At 36.2% G+C, this 27,403-nt stretch overlaps 2 protein-coding genes across 8 annotated transcripts in view; one reads left to right on the top strand and one right to left on the bottom strand.

The window, feature by feature from the left end:
- LOC136846823 (LIRP-like) overlaps nucleotides 1–27,403 on the bottom strand; it is a 48,045-nt gene that overhangs the window by 18,284 nt on the left and 2,358 nt on the right. For 2 of the 4 annotated variants that reach the window (XR_010855551.1, XM_067118091.1), the window contains exons 2-3: nucleotides 26,177–26,226; nucleotides 2,441–2,543 (exon numbers count right to left, since the gene is read on the bottom strand). The gene's annotated coding sequence lies outside the window, so the exon portion shown is untranslated. Of the gene's footprint in view, nucleotides 1–2,440; nucleotides 2,551–26,176; nucleotides 26,227–27,403 lie in introns of those variants that run through there. The other 2 variants (XM_067118093.1, XM_067118090.1) reach the window with 2 other exon arrangements.
- Nucleotides 241–27,403, top strand: LOC136846820 (TATA element modulatory factor-like). 4 transcript variants are annotated; one of them, XM_067118080.1, is made up of 27 exons: nucleotides 259–392; nucleotides 2,485–2,628; nucleotides 3,109–3,228; nucleotides 3,726–3,743; nucleotides 4,778–4,885; nucleotides 5,637–5,800; nucleotides 6,175–6,316; nucleotides 6,977–7,521; nucleotides 8,009–8,658; nucleotides 9,539–9,727; nucleotides 10,603–10,701; nucleotides 11,072–11,229; nucleotides 13,315–13,470; nucleotides 15,246–15,331; nucleotides 15,696–15,799; nucleotides 15,941–16,082; nucleotides 16,572–16,765; nucleotides 17,175–17,387; nucleotides 17,809–18,015; nucleotides 18,449–18,648; nucleotides 19,096–19,196; nucleotides 19,590–19,681; nucleotides 20,340–20,640; nucleotides 21,265–21,376; nucleotides 22,050–22,228; nucleotides 22,707–22,784; nucleotides 22,949–27,403. In XM_067118080.1, the coding sequence occupies exons 2-27, from the start codon at nucleotides 2,496–2,498 to the stop codon at nucleotides 22,970–22,972; spliced, it is 4,515 nt and encodes a 1,504-aa protein (XP_066974181.1). In that variant the 5' UTR covers nucleotides 259–392; nucleotides 2,485–2,495; the 3' UTR covers nucleotides 22,973–27,403. The 4 variants fall into 4 exon arrangements, with proteins under 4 accessions (XP_066974182.1, XP_066974184.1, XP_066974181.1 ...); XM_067118081.1 differs by lacking the exon at nucleotides 3,726–3,743 and having other exon boundaries at nucleotides 241–392; XM_067118082.1 differs by lacking the exon at nucleotides 13,315–13,470.

Below are 27,403 nucleotides of genomic sequence, written 5' to 3'. Positions count from 1 at the left end.
TACAGTTGCCAACACATCAATAATGATTGACAGCCCAGCCTTGAAAGGATACATAAAGGAGGTATTTTGCATCATACGTATCCTAATATCACTATAATGTAATAAGACGCTATAGATTAACTACAAATCACTATAATAGTCACTATAACATCGTTAAATCTGAACAAACATACACATTTTTAGCGTCCACCAGCCTCTTTGCAAGATGGCGGACGGAGGCTTCGACGTCACCTCTCCAGCGTTTTCCCGCCATTACTACCCCCGTCCCGTCTGCTGCCTGCGTGTCAATAGAACAACAAAACAACAACAGTAGTCAATTTAACAGCTAGAGGAACAACAACACTCCCATTACACATGAAGGAATCACGGAAGAAGACGTAGAGTTTCGACAGGTGTGAATTTATTGTACTTTATCGGCGTTAATGTAAGATATCGACGGGGGAATTTTAACCTCGAAGAGGCCAGCCTAACCTCTTGTGAGGAAGTGTTTTCGTATGGGTTTCATTATTTACCGTAGCCTGATTGACCCAGCCTGACCTGACCTGGCGGGACAGGACCGTAGGACTGCGGTAGGTTTAATTTATGGGCATTAATGGATGGGTATTCGTAAACTGGCCTTCATGTGATGGGTATTCATCGTAGGACATACCCATACAATTGCAATGGGTCCCAGCACTTGTTAGACTGTCATAACCTGACCTAACCTAGCCTGCATAGCCTGATATAGCCTGGTGTTCATATGTGATGGGTACTTACGTTAATGTAATGGGTATTTATTGTAGGTCATACCCATACAACTGTAATGGGTCCCAGGACAAGTTAGACTGCCATAACCTGACCTGACCTAGACTGCACAGCCTGATAACAACCTAATAATAGCCTGGTGTTAATATGTGATGGGTATTTATCGTAGGGTATCCCCCTACAATTGTAATGGGTCCTATTCCATGTTAGACTTTCACAGCCTGACCAGCGTAGTCTGCATAGCCTGTCGTAGCCTCATGACAGCCTGGTGTCATTGCAGAATGGGAGAATTGGCCTAGCCTAAGACCTGTAGGGGTGAGCAGAGTGGGGTGAAACAGCGAAACGTAGCCTAGCCTACTCCCCAAAGTTGCGGCAGGGTTGGCCAAGGTAGGAAATGGTGCCCTTGGTTAGGTTAGGTCAGGAAATATCTCTATTAATGGTGTAATTTTTATTCTGGCTGATGGTAAAATTGTAATTTTTCCTGTATTTTACTGTTTATTTTAAACATTTATAATACACGTTATCGTTGGTTTCTCAAAGTTTACGCTCGTTCAAGTAGGACATTTTATTCTAAGTTAGGTTAGGGGATGTACCTTGAATTTATATTGTTGTTTTAAGGGTAATATATTGGTTAAGAATTTGTTGTAGCCTATGTCTCTATGTTGTTAATTTTTTTTATTTAATAAGCGAGTCCCTTTGCCTCCTCTTATTTCTTCCTAATGAACACCATAATATTCTTTGGAAGCTTGAATTTCAAGTCAGTGGCCCCTGTGGTGGGCTTGTTCCATATGAATGGGGTTCATGTAATAATAATAATAATAATAATAATAATATTTTTAGTAAGGCATGTCTTACCAGGCTATAATACTGCTTATTTATAGCAACTTAACTGCGTACTAGTGTAGACGTTAATTGAATTGGGGTATGGATGAATTCACTAGTTTAGGAGATACTGTACTCAGTGAACTTTGAACTTTTATTATTGTTTAATAATAAAATGTTAAGATTTTTGGTGTAAGGTTATGTCTTTGTACTATTTTTAACAAGCCTTGCTGTAGAAGTTATAATTATGCTGATTTATAGCAACTGCAGTATGTGCTGCAGTAGATCCGTTATGTCTAAAGTAGCGCACAGTTCAGCTGCTATAAATAAGCCATATTAAAGCCTTACTTAAGTCCACATATAGATGTAGCCTACACTAAAATCTCACAAATACATTATCTTTTAATAATGATAAATAGTTTCAAAGAACATATCCTAATGTAACAACAAAACGTCATACCCAAAGGGATAGAAATTTGTTATACAACTACGCAAAGGCGTTTTCACCTAATGAAGTAAATCAGTATCTTTTTTTTTGGCATTAAAAATAAGTAACATAAATAAGAGCTTTGTAATTACCTGATAAGAAACATTACTATATTTGAAATTTTGTAGTAACACCTGAACTTAATGGACGTCGCTACTTATCAGCTACAATATCATGAATATTTTTTGCTGTAACACTATTTTACATATAATAAATTTCTGGATAAATCTTGTAAATTGAATGTTAAGCGCTGTTTAGGTGGTGGAAATGTGTACTGTTAGCTGTAAGATATCTGTAAGATATCTAGCATGTTACAAAATATTCTTTGTGCATGTTATTATAAAAACAGATTGCTTTTTGAAACTGAATTATGTGCCTTGTACTTACGTATTCTGTGATATGGAGAGAATTACATCTTCTTCATATTTAAGGGAGCAACACCATGAGCTGGTTTGACACCGCAGGCTTCACTTCCCTAGCCAAGTCAGCGCTGAAAGAAGCACAAAGGACCATTGACAAGGCGCTTGACATCGATGAGAACAATGAAAATGCGGAGCCAGCACCAGCGCACAAGGGTAAATATAATTCGTTCCGACACGAATATGCAAACCGTTGGTCCTTTAGTTTAGGAATTACTTTCAGCAAAGCTGGAAATAATTCCCAATGTAAAGGACCTCAGGTTTGTAAAGTTAGGAAAAATACAGTTTACTTTAAAAAATTGTGATATTTGATCAGTAAACAGTGTGACTTTACCATAGAGCACTGCCATTCAGGAAAAGAAATTGCAGTAATTTCATAGTTGCATGTTTAGTAAATTAAGCACAAGATTCAGTAATTCGTATGTTCCAGTATATCAAAATTAGAATCTGACTGAGTTTACTTATAAAATACCAAGGGACCTGTGTAGTGTTGATTGTGTTATAATCCAGCAAATAATACAATGATGATGGTATACCCACTTACTTATATGGAAATTTCAAACTAATAAGCGTACAGATGGCTTTAAGAAAAGCTTCTGTTTCAGAGCTTTTATTTTATTTACACTTGAATTCCAGGGATATCGGAAAAGCTTCGCGATGAGTCGGAAAATTTCTTCGCCTCGTTTGGCCTCGAGAAGAAGAAATCACCTCTTACCCCTGCAAATACTCCAGTGGAACCTACACCACTCCCTAAAGGTGTGTAACATGACTCTTAGTAACTGTTTATCACTGCAGTCTTGTTATTTTTGCCTAGATTTCTCAGCATATCGTTAATCCAAGATTTATTTAAATTATTTTTCAGTCGCTTAGATTGCTTTTTTGTTGAAATTCTGCCACTGTAGAGTGAACGTAACATTATGTAAATTGAACGAAACCTAAAAACCAAGTTATATATTCATTTAATGAGGCCCTTTCAGACCTTGTTTTATGAAGTAATGTGAATGATTTTAGCGTGATATGAAAATCATTATTTATGTGGTTGAGGATCAGTAAAAAGAAGTCCAAGTTCTGTTATGGATTTGGTTATTTTGTAGCAAATGAATCTTAGCATTGAAGTAGAGAAATTAATAAATTACCTTGCACTTCTTTATAGGCTCCAAATGTAAAAATTTGTATTGAATTTCCAAACTTTATCTCATGGACAGGGTACCTTTTTCTGGTACACAAACAAAACAAACCACTTTTTATTTCAGATACTGAGGAAGACGAAGGTCCGTTATAATCAGTGATGTATTAGATGCAAGTTTTGAGTTTTAAGATTTTGATTTAAAAGGGAGTTTTTGAGTTTACACAGCATTTTCTACTGCATGAATCTCTTTTTTTCAAGGAACTGAAATTTAACTAATGAAATGGGAAGTTTGTGAGTGCTTGAATTGGTTTGGTTTTAATATGACTCTTTTAGTTATCAGAGGTTTGTGAAAAATGATCAGTAATTTAGTTAACGGCCCTTAATTTCCAGGTGTATTGTGGTCCCTAATTGTTTGATTAACCATTTTCTGAAAGCCTTTGATTTGTATTCCAGGAGATTCTGTAATTCTGTAGTTTTATCTGGTGTCTTCAGTTACTTTCGTCCTTAATTTTCCTTGTAATGTTATACTCCTTTGAGTTGTCTTGGAGCTGTGGTTGAAAAAAAAAGTATCAAAGGCTTTCAGTAAATTTACATGGTCGTTTTTTGATCGTACTTTATTTGCTATTCATTGGTTTGGTTTTTTTGTACAAGAACATGTAGTTCATTACAGCACTTTAAGAGGCCTTATTCAGGATAAAACTTGAAGATTTTTTCATATTTTAACTTTAAAATCAGCCTTGACAGTATAAACTAATGATGTTATTGGGAGACTCATTCCTTAGGAACATTCCATTCTGTATTATCATTATTATTATTATTATTATTATTATTATTATTATTATTATTATTATTATTATTATTATTCAGGAGATGAACCCTATTCATATGGAACAAGCCCACCAGAGGGGCCAGTGACTTGAAATTCAAGCTTCCAAAGAATATTATGGTGTTCATTAGGAAGAAGTAAGAGGAAGTAAAGGGAAATACAGAAAGGAGAGATCCCGCTTATTACAAAAGAAAAAATAAATCAATAAATAGGTAAAAATGTACTAATATGCAAGGAGAGAATATTAGGGTAGTAATGCATTGCATCTTTGCTTGAACTTTTGAAGTTGAGGTCAAACCTTGAATTGGTAATACTAAGGTAAGAAGTAAATGTGTTTTATCTTTTCACAGATGGGGATAAGTCAAGCACATCCAGTGCTGCTATGGTTGGAAGTCTGTGGGGATCGTTCACAGGCTCTTTCTTTGATAACACATCTGCGAATAAGAAAGAGACTCAAGGTCTGTATTGCATCGTGATCAGGTTTTTTTGCTGTATAATGTAGACTGTTTATGAGTCCCTTCTCCCATAGGGAGTTAATGTTTACATTATGCCTTGTTTGGGGCGATGTTGATTTTGCGTGAGGATCTTTGCAGTATCTCTTTGATGTACGGCTGCTGTACGCTTTGCCTTTTACTTTTAATCTCTTATCTAGGGATCTCTTCCACCTTAACTGTCAGACCTCTTCAGCTTTACCTTGTTCCATGTTTCACATCATTTAATAACAAGTTCTTTGGACTGCGTCGTATTCTAGAAATGTTAAACTAGATTGTAATAGAAATATGTAAACCAAGAATGTATGGAAAACTATGATACCACAGGTTTTATCTTAAAATGGTGATGGTTTCGAAGGAAATGATTTGTCAGTTGTCCACTTATCCATCCATTTTGTAGGTGTTAATGCACAGTATTCCTTGTGCCACTCATGGAAGGAATGATACAAAAGTGATGCTATGCATTGCAGCCTCTCACAGCTCACAGAAACAACGAAAATATTGTTTCTGTTAAAATTCTTGGATGATGCTGGATGAAAATGCAGCCCCCACAGCTTAAAAATGTTGTTTCTGTTCAAATCCTGGGAGGGTGCTGGATAAAAACGACAGTGTATGTGATTAATGAGACTGGAAAACAGATATGTACTTATGTATGATTATTTTTATTTTTATGTATATTAAATAAATTCATATCTTACTTGTATGCTTTCTTTCGCAGATACTCCCGAGACTCCCAGCAGCTCTCAGAAGAAGATAGTAGCAACACAGCCTCCTCGCAGCAGCACGAGCTTACCCAGTCTACAGCTGCCAAAGAGCCCGGTCTCTACTCAGCCGCGCACAGCTAGTCTTGAAGAGTATCAGATTGACAGCACTGGCAGCCAGGTATTACAGTGATGTTGAAATTCAAGTACTGACTGTACTCTGTCAGTAATTGTTGGGGCATTCTGACTGACCGTTTATTATCCACCTTCTTATGTTCATTCAGTGTCATATCTGATCTGAAAAGGTGTGACAGCTAAATGCTCTAAGGAAAATAAGAAAACTCCTGTGGCTGTGAGGTTCTTTTCACGCAGAAGTTATGATACTTCTTTGCATGGAACATTGTAATTGCTACTCATTGTTTCAGCCCTGTATAATAGGTGGTAGTTAGGATGAATTGATCAGTTAGAGGATGGGTCAACATATGATTGATTAATAGTTGCATTCGGAGTCATGTTTGGTATTTTGTAGAGGCTCACAAAATAACCTAATTGCAGGAGACAGCTGGCAAAGAGGCTATCGGCGTGCAGCCATCAAAAAACAGCCCAGATGTGGGAGATGCGTCTGCAACTCAAGAATGGGGTTGGGGATGGGACAGCAGCATAATGGTGATGTCGAGCGACCAACAGCAACTAGAAGGTCCGTAGGCTTGACTTAATGTCAGATTCGTTATTGAAACAAAGATTTTTTATGATATTTTCTTATGAAGGATGTTTGACGTTGGAGCGATGGTAAAGATATGATTCCGTCAAACTGTAAGGATGCATGGCTACTGAATAATGAATAATGTTCAAGATTTAATTTTCTTAATATCCTTTGTGCTTTAGAGAAGTAAATTGTTTTAAGTAAGTTACATTATAAGAAAGGGGATAGTTATTAGTATATATAATGTAAATTAAATGTTATCTTGTGTTACTCTGAAAAAATACTGTATTTACACTGATCGCTTATCTTTTATTGCCAAATATATATTTATGATAAAGCCTTGTAAAGTAAAGCCAGTGGAATATAGTACATGATACTATCTCAGTTTAATTGATATACTATGACAGTAGTTTAGTAGCCAGAAATTTTAGTGACTAATCTTCATTTTCGGAAGCTTATGTCAACCATGCACATGTATTCAGCAGAAGTCTTTTTAATGGTTTGAAAAGAAAAGTTTTCATCATTATTTGACTTGGAAAATTTCCTCTTTCAGCAAAATATTTGGCATTGTTCTTTGTGTATTTAAGCACAGCTAGAAAGGAATTTCATTAATGAATTAATAAAATTCATTCATTTCTCTCCAAATATCATCAGGCGAACTTAACGCATCTCAGGGTGAAATTGACGGCCGCGAAGACAGTCTAGTGGATGACGACGACGAAGATGGCTTTTCTCGTAGTCGCCTGGTTGTCGGAAGCGTTGACAGCGACGGATTTTCACGGCAGGAGAGCCAAGGCTCCCTCTGTGGCAGATCCATCGACTTGGACGTTCCATCAGTCATATCAGAGGACGTGTTTGACTCAGGGCAGGCAGAACAGGCAGAGAAAGAGAGAGAAAATGGTGCCACTGCCAAGAGTGATGTATCGAGTGACGATAGAAGTGCTAACGAAAGTAGGTTTAGTGAAAGGAGAACTGCTGTGTCCAGTGGGAACTCTGAAGTGAACACACCTGAAAGTATTGTTTTATTGACTTCTGATAGTTCCCCCGATGGTGAGGTGGCAAATATCGAGGCCTCTGCTGCCAGCAATGCTAGTCTGACCATCAATTTGTCCGCAGTCGGGACCAGTCCTATTAGTTCCCCAGACTCCATAGAAGTCCTTGGTTCTTGTAGTGTTGTTACATCACCGTCTTCTATAGAGGTAATTGGTTTTGCTTATTTTCCTGTTCTATAAATGAAACTTATTTTACAATAGCGCCTTCATCCTGGGCCCTGTGAATATGTCATACACGACTGCTGTAACAGTGGTGAAGCAGCAAGTAAGATCTATGAGGATAATCAACTGAATTAACCTAATGTCCTTTAGCATATGCTGCATTGGAAGTACTCGCTTTGTTAATATGGTTGCCTGCAGATGCTGGAGCATAAATGTAGCAAGATACACAGGGTGACAATTTTTTCTTGGGAGGTTACAAGCAGTGTCATTCCTCAAGCTCAGGATTCAGTTACCAAGAATTGAAACTCAGTGAATGGCCTTTTTGGCCAAAGTCATTGAGAATTACATTTCTGTCCCTAGAAAAGAATAAGAATTTGTTTTTGTATTTTGCCATGATATGGGAATTCCAGTGTTTGAATGAAAGAATGAGATTATTTCACAGTTATTTACTGGAATAAATTCTTTTCAACAGGTACTCAGTGGAATTTCATCAAGCGACTCATCCCCAACTCATCAAGATTCCTGTAGCATAACTCTAACAGAAGACAGAAGTCCTCCAACCATCTCCTTGCAACCAATCACTCGACCTCCGTCAAAGCGTGATCACGAGCCACCCCAGTGTGATCAGTTAGTTGTATTTCAGGAAAGTATTGTTAGTGAAAAGACACTGCTGAGTAAAGACAGTGAAATCAAACCGTCTGATGAAGTTTCTGCTAGTCAGAAGGCTGTGGTCAAACAGCCTACGTTTTGGGATAAGGAGGAGTCGATGTACCCCAAGGATGGCGATTCCTGCTCGCACTCTGGGAGCAGTCTGTTGGAAGACTTGTCTGCGAGTGAAAGTATCCACAGCACTTCGACTTCGAGTACCCACACGGTGTTAGACACTAGTGCGATTATACAAGCGAGCGATCCTCACTTGGTTTCTACTTCCCCCGAACCTCAGAGTTTTGACTCCTTGGTGCGACAAGTTACTGAACCCACGCCAAAGCCTGCCGAGGATAACGAAGTGTCGGAGAACAGAACGGAAGTTGATATTGCTGCGTTACCTCTGGACATATCTGTGGAAAGTGGGGGCAGTTCGGACACAATAACGGCGTCTTTGGATTCGTCGCAGATGGCCTTGTTAGTATAATTTCTCTTTCGTTCATGAAGATTTTACTTTTATGAAAAGCAATGGCCTTAGTGTAATTTTTCTTTTGTTCATTAAGGTTTTACTTTATAATTTCAGTCGGTTTCTGACGGTTTTCGTTCATGAAGATTTTATTATATTCATCAGAAATTAAAAGCAATCCGACGGAAGAAATATGGCCCCAAAACGGCAGAATAATCATAATTTGAAGGTTTTTTGTTCAATAATAATGCAGTTTTATCTTTCAGAGCATTAAAAGTAAGGTTTTCTTATGAACGAAATGTTCCGGCTTACGGCGATTACGACGGCGCAAGAACGGAAGTAAACCGGGACCGCCTGTATACAATGTAGTCAAAGTTAAGAAAGAATATTGACCAGGTTGTTTTTTACGCAGCAAATATATCTTTCTTCAGTCACTCTTTCTAGGGTGCAAGATTGAAAATGTAAATGCAATACGATTGATTTTCAGGAATTCACCTTGACTGTTCAAAATTTAATATGGGGTATAAGTACAGTATGTTTGCAACGAATGTATAGATCATGTGAACAGTAAATATTTAGTTGTATGCACTTGGTAATGCAATTCTTCTCTTAGTTCACAACTTAATTTTCAAAATGAACAGGAATTAGATTTTTTCAAAAGAATTGATTTCATACAATGAACAGTATACCACTGATACTATTTATGTCTCAAGGTCACTTTTTGTGCATTTTTGCTGTTGTTGAAGTCACTTTGTTAAGAAATAGGACTGGAATTCCTAATTTAATATTACCTTGCCTAGAGGGGAAGCATTTGTAGTAAATGGACAACATACCTAATTGAAAAGAAACCAAACTGTGTAAAGCATCTAATCTTATCCCGACCGATTTCAGGTCCTGCAAGTCTCACACTGGTATCAGTGAGAGCGATCAGGAGCTGAAGGAGTCTGAAGAGAACACCATGAGTACGTCCGGAGGCTCGGTCGTAAGGTGTCTCCTGGAGGAAGCCATTGGCGACGAAGAGGCTGTGAGCAATAACTCTTCTCCCCCTGAGAGAGAGCACTCTCCGTCATCATCTGAAAGGTATGGTTTTATCATTCCTCATTTTTTTTGTTAAGCATTGCGCAGGTACAAACTCTGTTTTGCAAGTCACTGCATTTCCCATTACCTTCTCTTAATTTTTAACGAGCACCATATTATTTGGAAGCTGGAATTTCAGGTCAGTGGCCCCTGTGGGCTTGTTCCATATGGATAGGGTTCATCTTCTGAATAAAAATAAAAATAATAATAATGAATGAGAGAACTGTAGTTACTTGCCGTAAGGGAACAGGTTTTTGTGGTGGTGTCATATCCTATTCTCATTTTCATGCCTGTATGTGTTATCGGGATGGCCGAACCTTTTTATTCTGAGGCTAATTAGCGTATTCTTTGTTGTGATTTGCTGTCCATCTTTATTCACCTATTACATTTTCCTTCTGGAGAGTGTGAATATTGGTGCTTCATTTTTTCAAGCTTATTTCTGTGTACATGAAAAATTACGTCCCTTTTTTTCTCTTGTGAGTTTTAGCACCCAAAGTTTTATTTGCCTGCTATTCAAGGGCTTGGTTACTAGATATTTTCCAAGGAAGTTATGTTTTTGATTTGTATTTGTACGTTAACCAGATTTTACAAAAGTTGCATATGGCTCCCTATGAAAATTACACCTGGTGACAGGTAATTAGAATTTTGGAGAGATAGGATTGTAAATTTTGAGAAGAATTTACCTTTTTGATGTGTGTAGATAGTTAAATTCTTCCCCTCTTGCAAAAATGACCAATATCATAAAGTTGTTTTAGGTCAACAAGACCACTAATTTGATGTTGAAAATCTTTCAGATAAAAATGCTCTTTCTAATGGCTTGAAAGTTTGTTTGTGTGAGTAGTGATGTCCTTGGTAAAGTAAATCAACCTTCTTTGTAGGTCTGAGGCCTTAAAAGTTGGATCTGGGCACACCTCAGGTCACAGTTCTGGAGACGAGATCGAAACGACGACATCTTCAGACATAGAAGTCATATCAAGGTTAGTTTTTAATTGTGGTAAATTCTTTGTGTATTATTTTCCTTATTTATACCTTTTTTTGTTAGATACTGTGGCAGGAAACTATGACCTTTAATTTTGTGAATGAAGAAAATTGTTTGAATGTTATGTTGTAAAAAATTGTAGGTTATATAATCATGTTATTGTTGTGAAAGTCTGGTGTTTACTTATACTTTTTTGTTAGGTACCGCGGCAGGAAATCATGAACTTGAATTTTGTGAATGAAGAAAATCGTTTGAATGTTATATGGTGAAAAATTGCAGTAGTTATGTATTCATTTCGCTGTTGAGACAGTCTGATGCTTGTCAGAAGTTTTCATTGTTTTAATGGCGATAATTCTTGATTATCGAAGCCCCAGTTTAGACGGAAGCACTGTAGCGAGAGGTTCTGCCGCCGCGTCGCGTGTGTGGGCTTCGGCACAGAGGGGACTGCGCTCGTTCCTGAACGACAGGTCTGAGTCTCCTGCCTCAGACTCTTCGAGTAACAACAAGAAGAATAACGCTGATAAAGGTTGGTTATGTTGCAGCTGAGTCATTTTTTTTTATAATCAACTTTACATTCTCAAGCCAGCACTTTTTTTATCCTCTTTTTTGGGATGATTATTTTTTAACTATTTAGTTAACAAGTACAGTGTCGTGTGGTTTGCATCTATTAGACATTTTGTGCGTGTGCTGTGCATGTTTTCCAACCAGTTTTCTTAAAATGATGTATACAAAGTAGCACATATTGTATAGTAATGCTGATATTGTACATCTTGTATTTTTTAACCACTAGAAAAGTAGCCGTGATTGCAGGAGGTACTGTCTGTTAGACTGTGAAGTTGAATTATGTTCCGATAGAAAAGTGACCTTCTCATGGGCTCCACTCTGCTGGTAAACAGTATATGTAATATACATTTGAAATTAATGTGACTGCTTAGAGGTACCAGCTATGGCTGTATCACAAACAGCAAGGAAGCATTTTGCATTTATTCAAATAAAACACTCACTAAAGATAAGACTTTGGCAGTCAAGCAACTATAACTTAACATTGCTGAATTGCACCTGTGGCAACCATTAACAAGATTAAAAGTCTGTCTTATGAAAGTGAATTCTTGGTCAGAGCAAGTGTTCCAGATGATAATTTCATTACAGTACTTCAGTTTGTGATGGTTCCTTAAATTTTACCAGCAGTTGATAGCTTCTGTGAAATTAGAAATGGTTATTCATGAGAGATGGTTTCTTTAATTTTACCAGCAGTTGATAGCTTCTCTGAAGTTAGAAATGGTTATTCAGTAAACTGTTATTTGAATTTAAAATATTTAGTTGTATTCTTGAGCTAATGTACATTAAATGTTTTGCTAAGAAGCACTTTTTTCATCTGTAATACACAGTACAGTTTTGATATTGGTTGAGTTTTAAAATGTTGATAAATTTTGTCTTTATAAATAGGTCCTAGTGATTTTTAAAGTCAGTATAGCTTTTCTAAATGACACTCTCCTTGTTCATAAACCTAGTTATTAGCTTAACTTTTCAAGGAAGCATATGTACCCTGGAAACTGATCTTTTTGTTTGTCATTTGTAAAATAGTATTTTTTATAATTGAACTTGTGTTTTTCATGTGTACGTATCGTGTTGATGTCAAGAAGTACAATATCCTCTCTTATTTGCATTGCATCTTAATGGTCACCTCATTCCCTCGTTACCAAAGCATCTCTAGATTTCTTGTGCCCTTTTTGTTCTTGTAAATATTTACACATATATGAGTGCATGCACTGAGTATATCAGTATTGTAGTAGAGACTCTGCCTATTCTTAAAAGTACATTACGTTGCATTTGTGATTCGTGGTTGTATGGTGTTGGGAATAAGCTCTACGAAATGGTTTTTATTCTTCATTATTAAAGAGACAAGCATAAGTTGTATATGTTGTGCTCTGTCATTGTATTGAGGAATTAGCCTACTTGCTAATTTGCATGGAAATTTTACTTTTAATCCATCCTAGGTATGTCTTAAAGGACATTGTATTAATTTTGTATTGACACTAGATTATGGGTTCTAATGTACTTAGAGTACTTATCAAGCCTCTCTTTAGACTAAGTAATCATTTGAAATTGTAACAGAATTCAGATGAACAGTAGACCAGTTGATCTCGGAGGTTAATTCAGGTGGTCGTTAAACCATGGAGTATTTTCATTAGAATATTGTACAGACACCACCCTACTGACAAACTTGTTGCGTTCTGGATGGCCGTTTACATATTGAATTGTTTGCAAGTTGGTTATTGTACTCTTCATGCCTATTTAAGTACAGTATGATATTAAAGCAATACAATATTATATAGTTTTTTCATCTTAAAACACAATAAACTGTACATACAGTACTGTATGTACAGAATAGACATGCAAAACGAAATTTGAACTTGCACTGGTGGCAAAGGGGCAACACTCTGAACACAATTTTGATTTGCGATCCCATTTGTGTGTATCTCTGACTGTTTGTAAGTTGAGTGTTCGTAGGTAGGGCGGTGTCTGTATCGCTTTTGATAAGAGTATGATGTTGTCGGAAATCTGCAGCAGTTGTGTCCAGTTTAATAAAAATGTGTCTCTGTTGGTTAAGCGGAGACAGTGCCTTCGTCAATGACCACTAGCTTCACCAGCATCAGCGAATCTGAGGGTGAATCCTCCTCTTCCAACGTCCTTGTACTCAGCCACCTGACTCTAGATCCGTCGTCCATCTCCCAGGTCCTGCAGGATTTGCCTTATGTTGAGAAAGGTATAATTAGAATATAGGTTCTTCTTCTAAAAGTCCCCCCCCTCCTCTCTCTCTCTCTCTCTGGTCTGGTGGAGGTTTTGTTGGTGTTTCTTGGTATGGTGGGTTTTTATTTTGTCATTTACGTATATCCTAAGATGCACATTTTTTGGTTCTGCCAGTGACTGTTATTTCTTGCCACCTTGTATTCCACATGAGAGAGTGCTGTTTATGTTTACATTTTTTCTCGTTTACTGTATGTATGCATCTTCCCATCTTGCATTTTTGTCAAGTACTTCATTCATGGTAGACATGATTTTTCCTTTTAATGTTTTATTTTTAACTGAAAAAATGTATTTTGATGCCATAAGATTTTATGGTAATGTCTTGCTTCTTTGGGCACCTTTCATTGCATGCATTGTGTTCAGATCACCAAAGCAGTTTACAACGAGACACGTAAACTTACTGCGACCCAGGTATTTTTCATTAAAGCACCTATGTAAATGTAAAAATGTAAATGTCAGTTTATTAACCAGCTTAACAAATGTACAGGTATGTTTTCTATGTTAACTTGTGCTTACAGTGAGCCTCTGGGTAGTTGCAGCCACTAATGAAAGGTTCAGCTTATCAAAATCTCAGAAAGTTCCTGTTCTTACACATTCATTAATGGCTGTGTGATCTCGTAATGATTACATTGTATATTTTTTTTTTTACAGTTATGTAAACAGATTAATTGTTGCATGATTAGAAGTAATAGATTAGTTGTGCTTGTAAGTGAATTTTTTTGCATTAATACCATATTGCTGTAGAATTTTGTAACATGAAATTTTGACGTAACTAATACGTGTACAGTCTTCGATTTTGCAGTTCACCAAGAGTTATATTATGGAAAATCTTCATAAATTTTTATTAATGTCTTTGTCTCTTGTGTGAAGGAAAGTTGATGTTTTCAAATAGATCTTGGCATAAATAACAAACCTTAAATTTGTGGCTGTCTTCAATTTTTTCAAGAAGTTTCTTGAAAAGTACTCATATGTTTTTCTCTGTATTTGGTACAGTGTGAGAAGTACATTTTTGTTTTTCAGGAAGGGCTATATGTCAGGTTTTGAAGATGTTTAAATGGCACTGTATCTGTTGTTTGCACTTTTTTATTTTCAATATTTTGATGTAGTCTTGTAAGTATATTTTTGGAAGAATGGTAAGGAGTTATTGTAATGTGTATTACTCTTTTAAAATGTCCTTTTTCCCTGCCAGAATTTTGTTGGGTCTGTCAGCAGTAGAAGATGAAATTCCTTAACTTACAAACTTTCATCTCATATCATTAGGTAGCTCAAGATTTTTCTCTCCATAATGACAAGTTACTGTTTAGTATGTCATCAGATGTCTTCATTTTCTTTCGAACTTTCAATACTGTATCTTCATTCTGGTGACAGAAGTAATATGCGAAAAGCTGTTCCATCTATAATTTCCCATATAGGTAATATTTTGAACTTGGTGGTAACAGTTAGTATTTTGAGGTCACAACATGAAACAGTGAATTAATTTTTGAGACTGACAAGATGTACGCAGTCATCAGGTAAAGAGTAAAACTGAAACTTCTTGACCACTGTGCATTTTGAGATGACTTTACTGACCAGACACAAGAGCATAAGATTTAGAAATCATGGTTGATGCTTTTAAAAATATCGATAAATACTTAAACATTCACCTGACAATGTTGCAAATTTGTCTACTTGTTGTAAGAGTTAATTTTTTTAATATGCAATTATCCTGAAAAGCACCATTCTAATTTGTTTCAGGCCATCGCAGAAATCAATCGAATTTCTCCGAGACGAGCGAAAGCTCGTCAGAACCTCACTCGCCTGAGATGGAAAAATTACTTAAGGTAGTGGTGTTCTGTGACTTTCCTTTAGATAGTGGCTGCATGTTCTCTCATGAATCATTTCCCTGAGGGGATATTTTTGCTAAGGCTGAAATTGATACAAAATTTACCGATATTTTTCTCTTAATTTTTTTTTTTTTGCAAGAAGAGACTTACTGTATACTTTGCTTAACAGAGTACAGAATACTGTACCTTAAGAATACAAGAATGTTTCACTGCATGTAATTAGAAAAGCATACGATTGAATATCATTGCGTGTTTGGTAAAACTAAGTTTTACAGCTGAACTTCTGACTGTGTCAACATTCGTGCCACTTCTGATCAGTGCTTCGTAAAATAAACTATCACAGGAATTATTTAATTTACAGAAAGTGTCCCACCTAACGGAAGTGCTTGAAGCTCGGGAGACTAAGCTGATGGAACTCAGCCAAGTGAACGCTGCCCTACAGGACACAAACCTAAGGATGAAGACGTGAGTACGGGACACCAGAGAAAAAAGTTATCAGTTTAGAGTTTGTCATCATAAAAATAATTCTACCTTCATGAAATACTTTAAGCTCCATAATGTTACATCTTGGTGCGTAATCACCGAACCTAAATCTCTCATATTCAGACGCATAGAAGAACTGGAAGGTGGGGGAGGGAACGATGCCACAGAATCTCTACGGGAGGAATTTACCCAGAGGTTGGTGACAATGGAGAGGAAGTTCCAGCAAGCCCTTAGGGAAAAGGAGGCGACTAAAAAGCAGTTGGAGGTAAGCAAACGTGTTTTTGGGAAGGTCGTGTTGTGAAAATGGATGTTTTGGTTCATTGGTTCATAATTGGTAATGTATTGTCTATTTTCCTTTCATAATATTTATATTGTAATCTCTTACATATCCATGGTAAAATACTTTTTTTATTTTGGTTTTATTAACTAATAATTGATTTAACCTTTCTTTTCTAGTTAATATGGTTGGTAAATGTTATTTTGATGACATATTGCTCATTTTTTGTCAAAATGCATAAATATGGGTTAAACATATTTATGCTTTTTGACATGTATATTCATTTCAGGGGAGTACAAATTTTTGGTAGGATTTTCCATATGAAGAAGTAGCTTCAGAGAAAAAATTGTTACTGGAGTCCAAATTAATCTTGGGGGAAGTCTTCGTGTATCTTTTTTGAGTAAATGATGAAAAAGGTCATACAGATTTTGATGATATAAGGCATCCGGGCCTTATCACTCAACTTTCGTTCCACAGGAAGTTCGGGCAGAGGCAGCGACAAGGCTGAGCTCTACCGAGGTAGCCAGGGAACGCGAAGAGCGAGACATCGTGATAAAAGAACTGAGGGAAGAGGGTGAAAAGCTCAGCAAGCAACAGCTAAGTTATTCCAATATTGTGAAGAAGCTAAGATCAAAGGAGAAGGAAAATGAGACGACCATCAAAACGCAAAAGTAAGTCGGAGGCCTTAGGCTACTTCATTTTGGATTTGAAGCAAGATTGACCGATGGGGTTTGCAGTAGCTCTTTATGATCTCAATCCCCTGGTGTACAAAAAATGGCAGAAAGTAGAACAGAGGGTCAAAAGGACAATCCCCTGGTTGTAATTTCTTTCAAATGGACACCACATTCTTCGGAAGCTTGAATTTAAAGTCGATGGCCTCTGCAGGCTTGTTCCATATGAATAGGGTTTATTTTCTGAATAATAATAGTAATAATGATGATGTTAGCATAAAGCAAATTGTTAAGGAATTCTGCAGTGCAAATGTGAAATAGAGGATTGAATTAGGAATACTTTTGAGTTGTGATTCATTATTTTTATGGCATATTTAAATTACCATTCTGGTATTTTGTTTTTTTGTAGAGACAAACTCGAGGAACAGTCCAGGGAACTGGACCGCTTACGGAAACAGCTGTCTGCCAAAGAAGAGATGGAGAGGAGACAAATCGACGCGGTTTGTCAGTTGAATGTCAACAATCAGCGGCTGGAGCAGATGATCAAAGACACCAATGCTGAGAATGCAGAGTTGGAAGGAAAGATGAGTGCTCTCAAGAATGCACTGGATACTGCGTACAAGTAAGCGGTTCATGATCTTTTGAAACCTTTTAGTTTATCCTTGCTTCTTTAAGATAACTGCTTATTTGAAGCAGCCACATTACTGTAGTCAGTCGAGTTAATACTTATGACAGTGATTGAATGTCCCATCTACACGTTAAACAGTATATTTTTTGCTGAAGTCTCTGTAACTTTAGTAATTGTATCATAGAAAGAAGCCCCATTTCATACATTATTACAACAATTAAATATTCCATTTACAAGTTAAACAGCATATTTAATTCTAAAGTCTTTATAACTTTATCAAATTTATCATAGAAAGAAGCCCTATTTCATACATTGGTATTGTGAGCAAGTTCGGCACTATTTCATCTCTTGCGTTCAAGTTGCTGCATGTTTCTTCAGTTTCTTTAATTGCAAAATTCAATTTTCACACACCCAGAGAAATGACCGAACTTCAGAGGGTAGCTGCGACGAAAGACGCAGAAGCCCAAGAGCAGGCCCTGAGCGCTGAGGTCGAACTACGGAAGCAGCTGGAATCGACCTTAGCTGAGGCACAGGCCCAAGCTTGCAGGGAGCAGGAAGCTTTGATGGCTCAGGTGGTAGAACTCCAGGACTCTTTATCAAGAGCAGAAACCCAAGCAAACAGGTGAATTTCTTTTATTCTTTTATCTATCAGTCCTCGTCTTTAAATAACTGGAAAAGCAGTGTTCATCAGGTTTGTTGTTAAGGTATTTTTGCTAAAAGATATAAAGAAAAATGTACTTTTTTATGTTTAATGATGTTCCAGTTGCTCTGTGTTTATTGAAACAAAACCAGTTTACAAGTTTGTACTATATATTTGCTAAAGAGCACATGTCCGCATAATGTATTTATATTCGAGTAATATATGTGCCAGAAAATGGAGTAGATGGTCTTGGCTTTTTTTGTATATTTATAGTTCCATATGGATGTTAGCACTGCCAATGTAGTTTGATGAAGTTCTTCAAATTACTAAATGTGTAAACCATCTCCCAGGAAAGAAAGGCAATTTTTGTCTGACGAAGTCCTTGAAATTACTAAATGTTTACATCATCTCGCAGGAAAGAAAGGCAGTTGCGTGCAGACATTAGCGAGCTACAGCAGAGAGTTTCCGAGGCCGAAGCCCGAGCAGAGGAACTTTCTGGTGCAGTTAGCGCTGCTACGAGGCCTCTCTTAAGACAGATGGAAAACCTGCAGTCCACTCACAGCACACAGCAAGCAACTTGGGAGTCATTAGAGTCGACACTTACTCGCAGACTAAGTAGGTGCACTTTGGAATTGCTGCTGTTAAGAAGTGTTAATCGTAGACTTAGCTCACTAGGTGGTTAGGCTGGTAAGTTCACTTGTCATTGGCGTTCTTCATTTAAGTGTACAGTATACCTCCTGAATACATTACAGTTAATGGACCTTACCAAACACCTGCTGGTTGTTTGTTATTATTGCATTAGGAATTTTAACTGTGATGCAGTGTCTAAGTACAGTAATGCAGTTATGCAAGGTTTTCAGATTGTGTGAAACAGTAATAAGAATATTTCCCTTATTCCTAAGAGTCCAATTTTTATTTTTGGCAAATGGGAAAACAAACTATCTTTACAAGAATGAATTCCGTACCGTAAATTGTGTTTGAAATTTGTATAATACAGTACAGCAGGGTTCATATAAACTGTACTGCACCTTGATGAAATTTTAACTGAAGGACTTATTTCAGCTGAAGCACAATCGGCAGCAGCAGCAAACAGCGAGAAAGAGAGAGCGATGCGTGAACAGTATGCGGAAGTTTCAGCCACAGCCGCAGCTCTCCAAACACAAGTAGGTAGTCTGTTGTAAAAGATCTCTATGGCTTTTATTTTTGACCTTCAAGCTATGGAACTCCTTGTCTTCGAGCTCTCAAAATCATAAGACATTCCAGTCTTTAGACTACTTCAATTTGACACATTGTTTTCTGATTTGATGCGAATAAAAATTTTAATGTAATATCAGAAAAAGAGGCAGTAGAAATGTTTTAAAAGTAAGAAGAGTGAAATAAGGAGAGGAGTGGAAGTCGACGTAAGCAAAACGTGGCTCAAGGTGTACACAAAAAATGGGCCTGTGCATTAGGAACATTAAAATACATTTAAAATGTTATTGAAATCATAAACTTGTTCATTGTTTTTGTGTTGACATTTGTTTTCACTCATTTCACTATATTCCCTATGATTACAGGTGGCAAACTTGAGGGCCGAAAACACGAAGCTGTCGTCACAGGTGGATCTTCTTACCTCGAAAGTAGAGAATTTAACAGAAGTGCGACACAAGTAGGTATCATCATGGTTAAGCAGTATTCAGATTTAAAATCTTCAGTATTGTAAGCAATGTTAGCAACAACAGTTGTACGAAAATGTGTGTGAATTACATTACGCATGTGTGGACAGGGTAACATGTATTAAAGACCTGATAATATAGCTTACACTTAATCTTGAAAGACATCGCGCAACCAACAGCAATTCCATATAATTTTGGCCAAAACTAAACCATACTTTACATTTATCATTCAGTTTGAGAGATATATCAGCAAAACGCATTATGTTCACAAAGGTAGCTCACCTCTGCTGCAATTCTGTGTAAGCTTCGACACGGCTACTGGGCATAGTGTATTTGTTTTGAGTGTGGGATTTGTTATGCTTTTCTGTGTTTGCAAAGTGTCGACCTTTCTTTTTTAAGTGCCAGTCTGCTTTAGATAAAAAAAAATCACATTAGGTGCTTGATATTGATATTGAATTGAATATACAATTAAGGCCGGAGGCCAAGTGCTGGAACCTGTTTATTTATATTAGGGCAATTTGAATTAAAATTTGAAGAACTTTGACCAAATTATTTCCTGTAATGATAAATTTGTTTTTAGAAATTTGTGGGGAACAATCTTAGCATAATACTTTCCCAGTACAGTATTTATTTCACCGTTTGTTTTTTCAGAGAAAATACTCAAATAGAGGCTTTGAAAGCTTCATTTGCAGAGGAAATTGGAGAAATCAAGAGGGAGAGAGACAGCCTGGAACAGCAGCTGGAAATCGAGAAGACGGCGCTGGCCGCAGAGAAGAAAAAATCCCACTCCCTACAGGAGCAGGTTAAAGAACGAGAGAAGAGGCTACTCCAGTGTGCCTCTGGAGCCGTTGAGAGTCACGCCAGCACTCCGCGCTCGTCCCCAACGCCTTCCCTGTCCCGAATTTCAGTCTCAGGGTCTCTCAACGAATCGTTCACCGGATCTCAGTGGGGAGTGAGTATTTCTCATGATTTTTAAAAATGAATTTAGTGACGTAAGCTTAAACATTGCTTTTAGGTCCCTGAGATTGAAGGCTATGGTATTCTTATGATTTTTAGAAGTAACTTTTGTGACCTAAGCTCTATTAACATTATTTTTAGGTCCCTAAGATTGATGGCTGTTTATTCTTATGATTTTTAAAAATTGAATTTAGTGCTGTAAGCTTTGTCAGCATTGCTTTTAGGTCCATATGATTGAAGGTTATTGCATTCTTATGATTTTTACAGATAATGTTAGTGATGTAAGCTGTAACATTCCTTGTCGGTCTATAAGATTGAAGGCTATTGTATTCTTATGATTTTTAGAAGTACAGTAACTTTAGTGGTGCAAGCATTAACATTGCTCTTAGGTCCATAAGATTAGAACCAAGTGAGTGATAAGTTTTTGCAGAGGTGGGATTTATAATGTGTAGTTGTAACCTTTTTATTCTCAGCTTTCCTTTCAGCACTGAATGACCTCATAGGTCCCAGCGCTTGGCCTTCATCCTAAATTGTATATTGATTTTAAAGCCAGTGACCTAATAAAGAATTCTGATGTCCTCTGAGAACTTCGCGGTAAACCACTTTGAATATTTTACAGGATGAAGTGTTCGAATCAAGCTGGTCCCGAGGTACTTCACTGTACGACTCGGTGAGAGGGAATGCAACGGCAACTGTCGATGCTCTTACGTCACAGCTACGTCAGCGAGAAGGTAAGTGGAATTAGCTTTACATAGTGAGTTGGCAGCAACTTGAAGATCTAAAGTTTATAGTTAATGTGTACTTTCCCATTATTATTATCATTTTATATATTATTATTCAGTAGTTGAAACCTCTTCATATGAAGCAACCCCACAGGAGCCATTAACTTGCAACTCAAGCTTCCAAAGACTATGGTGTTCTTTAGGAAGAAGTAAGAGGATTAAAAGGATTGTAACTCTTGAAATCATTGCCCAAGTACTTTTCCTTGTGTGACAGGCATATTTGTGTATTTTAGCCATATGACACATTAACAGCATATTAACAGCAACATCTGTATATTATGTGCATGAGTAGGTCCTACTACCCAAAGCTACCAGACACAAAGACTAATGAGAGGTCTTTTATCATAACATCCCAGAGGGTGGGAGAGAAAGACTGTGTATAACTGTCAGTGGATTCAGGGTCATACCAGCAAAGTAATTAAAATTTTTGTCCTAAAATATGTAAGAAGCCAATACTGACAGGTCCATTTGTGCGTAGCCTCAGATAAGACCATGAAGAAATTATTGACAAACATTCAATTTCATTAATTTTGAAATGAGGAAAGAATGAAGAATGATGCAAAATCCTGTAAGTACAAAATTCCTCTTCACAAGTTATTCACTTCACTTCCTCGCATTGCAGGGGAAGTACATCACCTGCAGAGTGAAATTACAAGGTACGAAGCCCAACGTGAGAGCTTAGCTCAGGAATTAGTGTCCGTGACTACGCAGTTAGATGCGCTGCAGAATCAACTGCAAGACTTTCAGGCTCTCCAGCAGCAGTACAAGGATATGGAACAAAAATATAATGCCTTATTGCAGGTAGGTTACCCAATTGTGATGTACATTTTTTGTAAAATGGACGTGGATTCCATTGGTCACTTGTACCACAGTGCCTCATTTTTAAAGTTGCTTTTATAGTCAGTGGTTTCACTTATAAGCCTGTTTCTCTCTTGTGTGCTAATTCATCGTCAGCTCATACATCTCATTCTGAAGTATGTTGTTCCAAATTACAAGTAAGATTCTTACATTGATTTTGCAGTTGATACAAAAGTTTTTTATTCTATGAACGATTTCCTCCTTTTATTTGAATATATCATACAATCCAAAAACTGGTTTTTGCATTAATTCCGCCATGTGCTTCTACTCCACTCCTTAGCATCCTAGTGGTGGAATTAAAGGAAATGTTGTAACAAGAACAGTAATACAGTAACTGTATTTCAGTGATTTTTGAAATATGTAAGGAAGTTACAGTATAATGCCGTCTATCATTTTGATAATCTCCTTCCAAACTTTACAGATGCATGGAGAGAAGGTGGAGGAAGTGGAAGAACTGCGACTTGATCTGGCTGACGTCAAAGAGATGTACAAAGCTCAGGTTAGTGTTCGTTTACAAGTCGACCATGATTTGTCTTAATATTTGCTTTAAGTTGGCTGTGATTTATGTCTTAATATTTGCTTTAAGTTGACTGTGATTTATGTCTTGATATCTGTTTATAGAGTTTTAGTGGAACCTATTCACGATTCTCTCTGTCTTCCTAGATCGACCAGCTCTTGCAGAAGTAGTAATCAGGATTTTGAGCAAGTCTGTGATTAGTGCCTCTGGGTGCACAGAACATTTTGTTTCTTCCAGTCATATTAGTGAGATGAAGAAATATTAGTGAGATGACGAACTGTGTGGTGTCTGTGGTACAATTAAACAGTGAAGTGTGATATAATCTGAAGATTAGGATTTGTGGGTACCTGACGTTGGACTCCCTTGGTTGGGGGTTTGGAAAAACACTGTGAATATCCTTAAGATTTGACAGTTTTTGATAAATCACATCTACCAAGAGTTCTGAGGAAAAGCTCTGAAGACTGGCTCATCTCTAGAGTGATTAGAATTTTCCATTCTACTGATATCATCTCTTCTTATGCAAATTTAGAGAAAATTTACGGTACAGTGATACACACGACTTTCATTTATCATGAGGTACTAACAGGAAGGTTTATGGACTTATGGGTTAAATCTACATTCGTTGGTTCTGTTAAGATTTTATATACCAGTTTTACTTATTTCATACACTTTATTTAGGAGAAACAATGTTATGTTTGTTGAAATGTTTTGGAGTGGAACAATCTTGTACAGTAATTATTTGCACCGTATGTGAAAGTACATGTTTTATATTTAATAATGCACTGCAGTGTGACAAGAAATTATAATTACAAGATTGGATTTTGATGGATATCAAGTGGAAAAAAAAAATTCATTAAACACATAAGGAATCAACCATACACACTTCGTCCACAGTGAATGCAGACTAGTCGGGTTTATAACATTGTATTCTTAAGTTGTTAGTGGTTGGTAATTTTCCATTGTGATTTCTTACTTTTTCCATTAGTTTTAGGATCTCTCTTGTTATTTTCTGTCTGAAATAATGAATGATTATCTATTCCAAATTGAAACTTTTGTTGTTCAGGTGTCACTGTAGGGTAAATACCAGCAGTACTGTATATGGATTTGTTAGAGCCTATCATGTTATTTTTTATTATACTTTTAGAGTATATTCATATATTTCTATCTGCAAAGCACTTACTTGATTCTTTCAGTACGGTAGGAGTGCCATATATACGTTAGCATCTTATATGAGAGTAAATATTTGCTTTATTGTGACATGACTACCTTGACAGAAAGTATTGGAAAATATTTGAATCAGTAAAGGGACATTATTGCACTTTTTCAGAACTGGAAAATACTTCACCAAAAATATGGGTCATATTATGATTCAGGAATAAAGGTTGGGAAAAAACTACACCACTTATCTTGAGAACAGGAAGTTTTAAGAGTTGCTAAAGAAGACTCACTTTCTCCTTAACATCCAGAACTTGACTGATAATATTCATCACCAACTTGTAAGTCTTGAATATTCCAACATGACTCATATATAAAAATCAAGCACAAAAACGACCCTTTTTTTATTTATTGATGTGCAGACGATCGGCAAAGGGTGCTAAAAGAGGCAGAACTTTAAGATATTATCAGCAGTCTTTTGTCCTCAAGATATTTAGAAAATCAACCAATAGCCATAAACATTAGAAACTGTTTAAAGTTAATCTAACTATGCCAAGTCACAATGAAGTTTTTTTAATCAGTGGCACCAGATTTTGTTAGTCATTTGAGACTTGCTAAGAGGGGGTCATTTGAACCAGCAGATATTTCATTGACGTGCTTAATTTATGGCAACTCGACCAGCATAATTTGTGGTGAAACTATTTATTGTGTTGTTTCCATTCTTAGTTGTTCTAGTTATATTGAAATGTAACACATTCAACATACAAAATTGGATTAAGCATTATCTGCCCGATGTTACTGTTCTGTTAAACACTGTAGTCATTCACTGCACTTGTTGATATAACCGAATAATTTGTAAATACAGGTCATATTTATGAACGGTCTACGAAATATTGTATATTATTTGTAAATACGAATAGTTATTTATTATGCACCTGGAATATATTCACATTTGTTATGTATCAGTTTTGTAAGTTTTATTTCATTCACTCTCAGTACGAAATGGCATATTTATTGAACGATCTTGTATACTTTGTTGTTGTTGTTCTCTGGTAGTTTTCAATACCGTCCCTGGGTGTTTTGAGAGGGCTGGCTGTATAGGCACTCCCGCTAAGTTAATTTGAGGAACATCTTACCGTCTCACTTTCAGTTGGTCTTACAAATAGTCCACATGAGTATGTGAACATCAGAGTTCAATTACTGAGTCCCAAAGAGGTTGCCTTTCTGTGACTTGATTGCATTGGCATCGAATGAGTTTATATATGTTACATGAAACATATGGTTAAAATATTACAAAATTTGACCTCCTTATGTTATTCTTAACATATACAGATTTATGCTCACTTATCTCTCCCTTTCTCTGATTCATTTTTTTAATCCCGAGATATAAACTGTCATGCACTTAGTTACATAAAAAGGGGCTTCAAAAATTTTAAAGCATGTAAATGATGTGTTTAAGGACTTATTATTATTCAAAAGATAAACCCCTGTTCATATGGAACAAGCCTACAAGGTCCTTTAAAACTTGCCAAGTTTAATTGACAATACAGAACAAAAATTGCTTTGACATTAAACTTTGTTATTACTGATTTTCTATTGAAATTACTGTGTAAAGTACTCAACAGGACCTTAGAAAACCAAACTTTTGGGAAATCATATCCTCATATCATTTCAGTATCTTTGATTAACACCATGAAAGGAAGACATGAATAAAGATAAACAGTCATTTTTGTGTATGCCTTTAACAAATGTTAAGGCAACAGACCATAAAACTAACCACCCTTAGTTAACATTAAAGTCGCTGTGAGAGGTACAGATTTCAACTGGTATGATTAACCCACCCCATAATGATAAAATTGTATTGTGGATTAACTGTTTTGTACAGTAATGTATATCATATGCAGAGGGGTACAAAAATATCCCTTGTGAGTATGTAAAATGTATAGCCTATAGTTTTACTTTACAGTACATATATGTTACTCTGTGTCATCTACATAGGAACTGTTCCTAGCAATGTTTTTCACAAGAACACAACTTGATAGTTCAACAATTACACATTCTATCAAGATCAACAAATACATAACTAAAACATTAAACAAAAACAACTACAAAATTTGCCACAAATAACTGCTGCTGTGATGGTTAATGTGTATGTAGAAAAAGGGATGACTATGTACATTATAAAAATGGGAAAAGATGTGAAAAATAACTCTACATACTTTTTTGTTTTGCACGTTCCCCTTTCAGCATCTCTGCATCAGTCTTGAATCTGGAATTAGAGAAAATTAAACTATCAGAAAATAGAAATAGAACATTTCAGAGGTACTTCAAATATTACAGTACTGATGTTTTAAGTTTACGAATAGTAGATACTTGTTCTCAGATTACAAAATCAAACTGACAAACCATCCAGCTTTATTTTAGTACCTAATTGATTATGGAATTTGTAAATAAATGTTTATATATAAAACAAATTTTACAAACTGTATCCATGAATCCATTCAATATTCTGTTAAAACTATTCAGGTATTGATATAACAGCAATTTTACATTGGATTTAACAACTACTATACAACACATTTTAAACTGACTTTCTATAAAACAATACATATGGAATTACAGTTACTGATGCATATTGTTATCTTGCATTTTTTCTTGTATACACAGAACTGTATTTGATTTTGCATAGTGTAGAACCTTTGAGAGATAAAACCCTTAGATAAAATGTTTTTTTATTATTTGTAATTGTAGTTTATCTAATTAGTTCTTATGGTCATAACCAAATGAATATTTGGCTTGAACCAAACTTACCAAGATTAGTTTGCTTATGAATACAGTTAGTACCCTGCTTATTTAGTTTTACAATCATTAAGAAATAATAGTCTAGCCTGAACCACACTAAGCAAGATCTGAGAACAAAGTAAAAAGTCAGTGTTGAGAATTTTTGAATGCCCATCATTTCACCCAACAAACATTTCTTCAACAATTTTTACATACTCAAAATATTATATCAAGAACACTGTGTTGGAGTCATCCATACCTAGTGTATTCTATCATGCGGCCAATTTAAAACTTAACAAAAGACTTTCTGTGTAGATTATTATTATTCGTTAAAGTATCTAGACTTTCATGGGATAACATGCATTTGCATGTCACGATTTTAATTTAAAATCATAAAGGGACTCTGTAATTAATCTTTGATATCACTGCCTGAAAACACATCTGTGACTGCAGAAACAGGACAACCAAAGAAAGTTTTGTTGATGTATATATATATATTGATTTGGTCTCCTTTTTGAAAACAAGATGTTGCATATAAACTCATCTTCCATGCTCAAGGGAGTCTTGAACTTGAGGTTGTATCAGATTCATTGTCATTTACTCAAATTTTGGTCAGTTTGCAATGATTTGTAAGCAGATTTCAGTCAATAAACATATTTTGAATA

Source organism: Macrobrachium rosenbergii, chromosome 15, assembly GCF_040412425.1.
Source record: "Macrobrachium rosenbergii isolate ZJJX-2024 chromosome 15, ASM4041242v1, whole genome shotgun sequence".
Lineage (NCBI taxonomy): Eukaryota > Metazoa > Arthropoda > Malacostraca > Decapoda > Palaemonidae > Macrobrachium > Macrobrachium rosenbergii.
This window is presented reverse-complemented; position numbering and strand designations above follow the sequence as displayed.

What these genes read in the sequence shown, in the direction of transcription:
- LOC136846820 (XM_067118080.1), top strand. Translation starts at nt 2,496, where the DNA reads ATGAGCTGGTTTGACACCGCAGGCTTCACTTCCCTAGCCAAGTCAGCG. An exon ending in GAAGAATAACGCTGATAAAG is followed by an intron (nt 11,230 to 13,314) that starts GTTGGTTATGTT and finishes CTGTTGGTTAAG; the next exon opens with CGGAGACAGTGCCTTCGTCA. An exon ending in AGATGGAAAAATTACTTAAG is followed by an intron (nt 15,332 to 15,695) that starts GTAGTGGTGTTC and finishes TTTAATTTACAG; the next exon opens with AAAGTGTCCCACCTAACGGA.